The sequence below is a fragment of the Triturus cristatus genome, chromosome 4_1, assembly GCF_964204655.1.
Source record: "Triturus cristatus chromosome 4_1, aTriCri1.1, whole genome shotgun sequence".
Classification (NCBI taxonomy): domain Eukaryota; kingdom Metazoa; phylum Chordata; class Amphibia; order Caudata; family Salamandridae; genus Triturus; species Triturus cristatus.
This window is the reverse complement of record NC_140585.1, coordinates 170,161,399-170,171,042: the sequence shown is the minus strand read 5'-3', so window position 1 is coordinate 170,171,042 and position 9,644 is coordinate 170,161,399. Positions and strand designations below refer to the sequence as shown.

The window sequence follows — 9,644 nt, the reverse complement described above, 5'->3', positions numbered from 1 at the left end:
CTTTAAGGAAACTTTTAAGACACAAAAGCACTTACGAATGGAAAGAAGAACAACAAGCTTTTTAATCCATTAAAAGTGATATCCTTAGAGCTCCCACCCTCAAACCTTTCGGCATGAACAAAGAATGTGTCATTAAGGTGAATGCGAGTTTGTATGGAATTGGAGGAGTTTTATCACAGAGGTGAGGAAAGGATTAATGGAATGCGAGTTTCGCTTCCCGCACCTTAAATGAGACAGAACGTAGATATGCTGTAATTGAGAAAGAACTCTTGGCCTGCGTGTGGGCGAAAAAACATTATCGCAATTATATCTGGGGTAGCAAATTCGTTTTGAGAACAGACCTCAAGCCCATCGTCAACATCTTATCCCCAGGTGGTGGGTGGAATTCCACAGCTCGCATTGCGAGACTCACTTTCAGACTGCAGTATTGTTTTAAAACAGAATTTGTACCTGGTAAGAAAAACATCATGGCCAATTTTATGTCTTACCTTTCGTGTAAGGGTAGCAGTTCTGACAGTCTTGATGACTCTAAGGTAGTTACCACAATTCAAGATGTGGTGTCTGGTGAGGTCAGTGGTATCTCTGAAGAATCCTGGAGGCTCAGTGAAAGAGAAGACCTTCTATGGCAGAACATTAGAGACTATATTATAAAGGGATGGGCAGAAAAGAAGTATTTGTCTCCTGAAGTTATGCCCATGTTCAAAGTTGCAGATGAACTAGAGTTAGAGGGAGAACTTATGTACAAGAATGGGAAATGTGTACCACCCTTCGGAGTACAGAAATTAATTTTAGAGCTAACACACAAATCTCACCCCGGTATGTCCGCCATGAAACGCTTGGTCGGAAATTAAATTTGGTGGCCAGATTTGGATTGCATGGTTGATCGTACTGTCAAGGAATGTGATGTATGCATGAGTAGTGAGAAAATGATGAGACTTAATGTGCCACCTTTAAAAAATACGCAATGGCCAGATGAACCCTGGAAAAAGTTGGCTTTTGACATTTCTGGACCCTTTATGTGATTACCAATCAGGTCGCCAGAAGTAAAACTTGTTTCAAGTTCCACCACCAACATGGTAATAGAATTTTTTAAGGAGGTATTTTCTAGGGAGGGTTGTCCCTCAGTTCTCTTGACTGACAATGGTGTTCAACTTACCTCTATAGAGATGGAAAATTTCCTAAAATGCCATAATATTAACCATCACAATACCTCGATATACGAACCTCGTGATAATGGTTTAGTAGAACGCTTTAATAGAGTCCTCAAGAGTTATGTGTCTGATGTGGTCAAGTTGGGAGGAGAATGCAAAAACTCAATAAAAATAAGGCTTTGGATGTATCAAATCACGCCACATATCACAAGAGATTAGTCCTTTCCGTCTTTTAAAAGGAAGAGATCCTGCTTCCAAAATTTGTCTGTGGTGGGTCAAGGAGAAGTGCAAAAACAATGCATTCTCGGATGAAATGATGAGTGGTGTTCCGCATAGGGTGGAAGCCAAGCAACTCAAAACAAAAATGTGGTATGACTGCAAGTGGAAAGCTAAATCTCATAGTTTTAAGATTGGTGACTGGGTCAGAATTAAGAAGCCTGGTTTCACCAGCAAATGCTCGAATAAATTCATCAAAGCAATGAAGATTGTTAAAGTCTTTGATAACAGTGTCATCACACAGGATGGTAAGTTGTAAGTTGTGGAACGTTAGGCGTGTTGCCAAATGTCCTGCTGGATCAAATATTATGAATGACACGGCCAAATTTTCCTCTACTGGGAATACTAACCCTGATTTAAGATAGAATCAAGGATGCATGCCCACCTCATCTTCTGATTCTCACAATTGTTCTGATGACACCGTTGCGTCTAGGGTCAGGGTGTCAGATCGCTCTAGACTTTTCCCTCAAAGGTTGTCTGAATTTGTTAGGTGACTTGGCGTGTTCCTCCCCTCCAGCTTTGCTTTTGGGAAAAGGGAGATATGTTGTATTTGAATTTTCCATTCTTGTTTTTCCCCTCTCTCCCTCCCTTCCTTACTGTTATATGCATCTTACAATGTCATGTGCCAATTCCACCTGGAACCTTAAGGCTGCTGCCAAGCAATCGAAGCAGTTGCACTGTACCTCATTGCTGGCCAGTTGCGCCTTGTTGCTGTGCTGCTTTTCTTGGCATAAACGTTTTAAAACCACTTGAACCGATTGCTTTTTTACACCTACCTTTAATGGACATGAGGTGGTAGTGCACGGTCATATACAGACAGCATATTTTCCATTGAAATGGCCACTACATTTGCACAGCCATACAGTTGTGCAGATAAAACCATATAGCAAACAAATGATAATGTGTGGAAATCGGGTCTTAGTGAATATTTATCACCAAGTAAAGTGTCTTGATTTGTTTTGATCCTATTAAAATCTCTGTTTTCAGCACACTTCAGAACGTTAATAAAGTGTGCTTCGTTTTTACTTTCCTAACTGATGAATGCATACATTACATTTACAGGTGTTCACATTTTCTTGTGCATGTTTCAAAAATACAAAATCCTACAGCCTTACCTTTCACACTCCTTGTACTCCATCAAGATTGTCACATAATTCACTCTAAAAACTCCTTTCACTTTGCAGTCAGAGAAGGAAAACTAAAAACCAATCCTTAAGTTAGAAGAATGAGCAGCAATGTGTCTGAAGACATCCCCTGACATTTGACCTCTGTCCTTGGAGCACTGACAAATGTGCCACAAAGTCGACGAAACGCTGTTCTAAATGTTTATTCGACACTCATTCTCTTTTTAGCCCTGCTGCCCTTTGCTGCATCCTTGAACTTCCACTACTTTCTCTCATATGCTCCTCACTAGCGCCAACGTTTAAAAAAAAAAAAACTGATTAGCATATTTGGTGTTATCATAGGAAGTGGGATCATGCGACCTTGAACTGAACAACAGAAGCAGTGACATCAGTGAAGTGCTAAAAAAAATTCAAATAAACGAAATGACACCAAAACCTCGTGAAAGTTGCCATACAGCGTACATAAGCAGTGCAGCATCACTCTTCAACTGACGGAGTGTGACACTCTCTAACTAATAATTATAATAATCTCTTGTTGACTCTTCAGGTCAGGCCCTCTCCAATCCAATTCTATTGACAGCGGTAAGAGCCAATAGTGGCCGTGGACTCTGGTAAGCAGCTAAAACGAGTGTCCACTCACAGAGCCGCTGACAGGCAAGAGACGCTCAATCGACGGCGTGACGTTGCGTGTCTTGACAGCGGGCGGCGTTGCTGCTTACAGTCTTCTTGACTCTCTTAAGCTACTAGATGAGGATTGTGCACCGCTTGCTGCCCCTGACGAGGCGTCCACCGGACCCTGACTTGGCTTGTTATTGAAACGACAATATCACGCACCCTGCGTTACGAAAGAGTGCTAGCTCTCGCCGCTAGGAGCAAACCGCGCCCGTTTCCTCTTAGTTCCAAATTAAAAATGTAAATAAAATATCACCATTAGAAATGCGACTGCTTGAACGTGGTCTATATGTGGCTAGGGGCGGAGACGACGACATAGAGAGCTCTTTGAGTGTCGGTCTGACTCAGTACGTGGTTCTGTCTTCACGGAGCAGCGGGGGTCTGGGGTATTCTCTATACTTTTAATGTACAGCATGCTTTATACCAGCCGCCGCAAGTTTTAAACGCCACAGCGTGACTGACAGCCGCCCTGCGGACCATGGCTGGGCTCCCAAATTCACTGGGCCTGCTGGCTGACTACGCCTCTTCCAGCGATGAAGAAGCGTCTGACGAAGGAGATACACGGGCTGGTGATGTCCCCACTGGCGGTGCCCTGAAACCCCATCTATCTGGGTAAGTAATTCGCCACGACTCCGAGGGCGATGTGCTTGTCCTCAATGGGCGCCGAGTTGCTGTTACAAAAAGGAAATATGTAAAAACCCCATTAATACAAAGGCGCTCTGACCAGAGTGTCAAAGAGAGGAAACCATAAAGGGCCACTGGAATAGAGGTAGGACTACAAATTAGCAGCCATAACGTCTATGTGCATCGTGAATAAATCGCCCACCAATATAAAACTACAGTGGTACAGATCACCGATATAACAGACAAGTGATGTACAAGCAATAATAGGCTGCATTGATTACATATAGGGAACATCCCATATTCTTTCATTGAGTGTGGACCTCAGAATTGATACCAAACTGGAGTCTTTTTAAGTAGCACTAATTGTATCTACTTAGAAGTTTGAAGGCCTGCCATTTCGCGCTATTCAATGTCTTCTAGCTAAGTACTCAAAAGACATTTCAAAGCCAGTTTGAGTTGCTTCTCTTTGCTATTCATTAGGACATTGCAATGACATTGGGATAGTAGCAAAACTTTGGAGCATAAATGAGTTTGTACGAAAAGTGCGGTTAGAAAGGTGACCTGGAACATTGTGGGTGGTCCAGGTCAAGGAAAAAAGAGACCGCTAGGAAAAAGTCTGCAGGAGGTACAGAACTGGCTTTCTTCCTGCGTGTCCTGCGCCTGATGAAAAGGTAGGCTGTCTTGCATTGTTAGAACCTGCCTAGCAACAGCCTGAGATCTTGGAACCTCTACTGCGCTTCGTTACTTTGCTGAGTCAGACAAAGAGCAGGCGTGATGCTTCAATTCCCATTTCAACCTGAACTCCGAGCAGTGTGCTAGATGCAACAACTTTACAGGTGCGAAGCCACCATGTGCATCTGTGAGTGACACCCAGTGTTGTGTAGCATGTGATTGCCTAAACTTTGGACTTTCCACAGAAACTCTGAAGAGTCGTAAGAGACTGATGAACGGCAACACATGCACCCACTTTGCTCCCTGAGCAGAGACTACAGTTGGCTACCCCATGTCAAGCTCAACTATGTTTATTTTCCTGATTTCATATACCCCTGCCAACCCCACCCCCCTGCTGAGCAGGGCACAATTGTAGCATATTTATAGGCTAACGCAAACAATATGTGCATGCAACTTCTCAATGTTTCTGAACATGCTTAATTAATCCTTAATCGAGAATAACACTGCATGGGCAATATATTTATTGAATGATACGTATGCATCCTAAATTAGTCGTTCTGACCAACACCACCCTAAAAGAGTAAACCTCAGGTGTTCAAACTCTCATTTTCCTGAAAGTCACAGCCTAAATAGAGCGACTCCAATTCAGTAAGCTCATGCTAGTACCTGTCTTCCAAAGACAGTAGCGGTATTTGTCACAAGGATTGTCTAGCTGCCCTTGAGTCACACATTCCCCAGAGTACAGGCCTAACAAAAATATTCAGACTTAAAAAAACTATTTACAACTATTTTGAACAAAGTATTCAACTTGCAAATGTCATTTACAGAAAGAAATACCTCTTTTGAAACATATTTTTGCATTTTGCTTGGGACCACAACCCCCAGGTGTGATTTAAGATCACCGTAAACTTGGACTTTTATATTTATGAAGAAACATTTATTTATACTTGATCGAGAATGTGCAGAAAAGCCAAACATAACAAGCATTGCCATAGCCAATAGGCCTCGCCTTTGGGACCTTTTAAGTTTTTAGTTATGCAGCAGGTCCCAAAGACGAGACCTATTGGCTATGTGCGTCGCGTGTGCTGCACAAGAGCCCCCAGTGCATGGAGTGTGCCCCGAGTGTGCTGCACAAGAGCCCCCTGTGCATGGAGTGTGCCCCGCGTGTGCTGCGCAAGAGCACCCTGTGCATGGAGTGTGCCCGAGTATGCTGCACAGCAGCCCCCCGTGCATGGAGTGCGCCCGAGTATGCTGCACAAGAGCCCCCGTGCATGGTGTGCGCCCCACTTGTGCTGCACAACAGCCCCTGTGCATGGAGTGGGCCCAAGTGTACTGCACAAGAGCCCCTTGTGCATGTAGTGCGCCCGCATGTGCTGCACAAGAGCCCCCAGTGCATGGAGTGCGCCCGAGTGTGCTGCACAAGAGCCCCCCGTGCATGGAGTGCGCCCGAATTCGGGAGACGACAGCTGCTTTCCCGTGCATACACCTACATTCACATAAATCTGTATACGCGAAAATGTAATGGGCATGCCCTTTTATTTAAATAGAAACTATACCGTGTATTACAGAATATAACCGAGGGTTGAATATACATAATTGTAAACGTATAATTCAGCTTGCCCATGTGCGTGTAGCCACACAAATGCGCACACGTGTGTGTGTGTGTGTGTGTGTACACACGTGCAAACACCAAGGCACACACGGGTATACGCATTCATTAAAGCGAAAGTATAATTTTGAGTTAATGTAAAACATAAGATATACTAAAAAACGAATATGCATGAATTCATGTATTTACATGCACACGTCCAATCCCCCCTTATATCACCATCTAACCTGTGATAAATACCACGGATAGTCTACAATAAAGAGGGTGCGATAATCAGAATATTAAATATTGAGTTAATGCCCGGCTGTACTCGGTGTGGTGCTTGGTGCACATTCTGCGTGTGGTGGGGCCCTGCAGAGTACTGGATCCAGCACGGCGCTGGGCTCGGTACACATGTCATCGGAGGGCTTAGGGGCGGTCCCTGTGGAAGACATGGCAGGAAAGTCCATCGAAGGACACGACCCCAACTGAAAGGAATCTGAACGGAAGATAGCGCCTATTGGCGGGTCAGCGCACGCAATAAGAACTATGGACACAGCGCTTAACCTATCAAAGTCAATGCAAATCAGTGTAAGCAAGTTAAAAGTAACTGAAGACACGTGTCAGACCAGGAAGCAGAGCATAACATGGCTAATGATAAAACTAACATAGCAAACGTGTCACGCAACATGTAACCAAAAATTTTACAGGTACATCAAACGTACTATAGAAACCAATCATTGCAGAGAAAGCGCGACATACGGAGCACAGCAAAACAAGCATGCCGAGGGTGACATGATAAAACTAACACATCGAATATAGAAAGCATACGTACAGAGGAAAGCAACACATTAAAGAAACTCTACAAATATATTGTAACAAACATATCAGGCACAAGAAGCACAAAATATAAAACACAGAGGGATACAGGGACCAAGGCATGTCAAGCTTACAAACATGCCTATCGCTGCACCAGAAACAAAGAACCCTTAACCAGCATAGCACTGCATACCAAACACCACACATACTCAACAGCTAAAAACACACCCGTAACCAGCATAGCACTAGATACCAAACACCAGACGGCTAAATAAAACATATATAACCAGCATAGCACTGTCCAAACATCACAAACACCTGACATCTAAAACAAGGAGGCACGCCGTGGGATGCGAGGAATGCAGCTGAGGGGGGAGGGGTGGTGGGCATGAGTACAGCACGCCAATCCAAGCCTATACTAAACAGGGTCGCGGAACACGCAGCCCTCACACCAAAGAAAAGAAGTAACTGGATAGGAAAGGCTTCTGGGTGAACGAGGAGGCAAAGCCTCCAGCCTACAAACACCGAGCTGTAGCAGAGCACACAGGGGGAAGACTACACTAAGCCCAATACTGCAAGTAAAAAAGCAAAAAAGTGGACAGGAGAAGCCAGGACTTGCCATCGCAGAGGTGGCCCAAATCAATCACAGTGAAAAGAAAAGTCCATCACTGACCTCCTCCCCCCAGTTAAACAAGCATTGGTCGCGGGGAATGCAAAGATGAGGGCTGCAGCGGGAGAAAGAGGCGGAGGGAGTTGTCTGCACGCGCGTGCGTGCCGGCAAACACGTGAGTGGTGCACGCGCAGCAGCGCCCAAAGTTAAAGTAATCAGAAAGCTGGCAGCTGTGCACGTTCACGCTCGCGTGAACGCAAGCATTAGGCCAGCAAAAGCCGGTGGGAAGCACTTTTAAAACCCACTTACTAAAAGTCGAGCAACAGCGCATGCGCTGCTGTAGGCTCGACCTAAAAAAGGGGGTGGTGATGGGATGTGAAATCCTTGCTTTTAAGTAACTAAATATTTTTTGGCCCTTTTTGCTGATTGTCAGCATCTACCAGTAATTGTACCATAAAATATTTATGGACTGCTGTATACAAAATGAGTTTTGTAGTAGGAATTTTGCCCTTGCGTGTTGTTGTTTGTAGTTTCTTACCGATTAATGTTCCTAAAAACTTATTTTCCATCTTACAGAACAGCAGTGAATTATTTTGAAGGCAGAGACTGCAGCAGCAGCGATGAAGACACGGGTAACAATACTGTTGACATGGCCTGCTCAATAGACATTGCACCTGCCTTACCAATGTGCTCTGTGGATTATCACTCAGAAACACGTCTACCAGCCCCCAAACTAGAGCCAGTGGCTGAGTCTTATCAGATGCATGGACAGTCTGGTGTCTTTGCCAACCCATTTCGAGAAGAACAGAAAGCAAAGCTCAGCCTTTTAGAGAAACATGTGCAGCTGACATTGCAGGAGAAGCCAATGGAAATTGGTGGGCGCAAAATCTGCCTGGCATACCGCAAAGAGGGGCGGTGCCGCTTTGGCAGCAACTGCAAGTTTGCGCATGATAGCGATCTACTAGTAGCTGCAAATGCTGTGATCCCTGGAATGCATTCTGAGGAGGCCCCTGTGGTTACCTCTACCAAAGAGTGGGCTGGCGAGGAAGGAGTTGTTTTCTTTGAAGATGTGCAGCTTCAGCAGCGGAAAAGAAAGTCTGGACTAAGCAAGACATTAATACCCCCAAAGCGTGCTTTGAAACATTACAAAGCTCAGTTGGGCAAGGAGCAGCCCTGGGTTTTATAGAGTTTTATACTCCAACCAAAAGTGATGCAAATTAACTGATGGGCCTAAGACAATGGTTTCTGCGCCATTTAAACCACAGGATGATCAGCTTTGTTCATAAAAAAACAAAACATGTTTTCCCTTGATTACCACAGTAAGAAGAACAATCCATTCCCAAAGACCTGGACCTTAGGTCTGACCTTGTTGTCCATGAGAACAATCAGAATTGTCTGGTTCAGTTTTGATTAATATTATGAAAGAAACCATGTGCAATTCCATCCACTTCATCAGAACACAGGATTTTATCCTTAGTCTATGCTTCTCCTAGTGGACTGCAGGCAGGACAAGTGTGTGATCCTTACTGTTGTTAACTACTTATGAAAGTCAGAAATGGATGTTGAAAAATGAATGGTTTGCCATCTGAAGGAGTCTGGATACTGCATGTTTATTGCACCATACCAGATAGCATGTAACAGACCTAGTCATTGTTTGGATAGGGGGTATCATTAAAAAGAAACCTTTCTTTCTAATTGCTCCTTGGCATTTTGCTCTTGCTTCATGAGGTATTCTGATATTAATTCAGATATTAAAAGTTGCTGCTATTACTGTCATGTTTGTGAAGTACATTGTGTACATATTGCATTATCTTGTGCTTTAAATTCATTGTGTAAAGTACAACCACATTTCCCTTTGGGTAAGGGAGTAATACTTGATTGCATATCCGCTCTTGGGCATCCTGACGTTAGGATAAAAAGAGCTGATATTATTCTGTGAATAGAACCAATTAACCATATATGTGGGACTGCAAAGGTTTTTGAAAACCTACATAGATGGACACTGAATTCAAGTGGAACTGCTTGGGTGCACATACTAATGTCGCCCAGCCTCCAATATATGCACATTTAAAACTTAATGACTTTCAATGATGGTTTATAATTCCAGT

At 43.9% G+C, this 9,644-nt stretch overlaps 1 protein-coding gene across 1 annotated transcript; it reads left to right on the top strand.

The window, feature by feature from the left end:
• Positions 1 to 3,207: 3,207 nt before the first annotated feature.
• Positions 3,208 to 9,234, top strand: LOC146853821 (uncharacterized). Its single transcript, XM_085651807.1, has 2 exons — positions 3,208 to 3,835; positions 8,113 to 9,234. The coding sequence occupies exons 1-2, from the start codon at positions 3,702 to 3,704 to the stop codon at positions 8,720 to 8,722; spliced, it is 744 nt and encodes a 247-aa protein (XP_085507933.1). The 5' UTR covers positions 3,208 to 3,701; the 3' UTR covers positions 8,723 to 9,234.
• The last annotated feature ends 410 nt before the right edge of the window (positions 9,235 to 9,644 follow it).

What these genes read in the sequence shown, in the direction of transcription:
- LOC146853821 (XM_085651807.1), top strand. Translation starts at nt 3,702, where the DNA reads ATGGCTGGGCTCCCAAATTCACTGGGCCTGCTGGCTGACTACGCCTCT. An exon ending in CTGAAACCCCATCTATCTGG is followed by an intron (nt 3,836 to 8,112) that starts GTAAGTAATTCG and finishes TCCATCTTACAG; the next exon opens with AACAGCAGTGAATTATTTTG.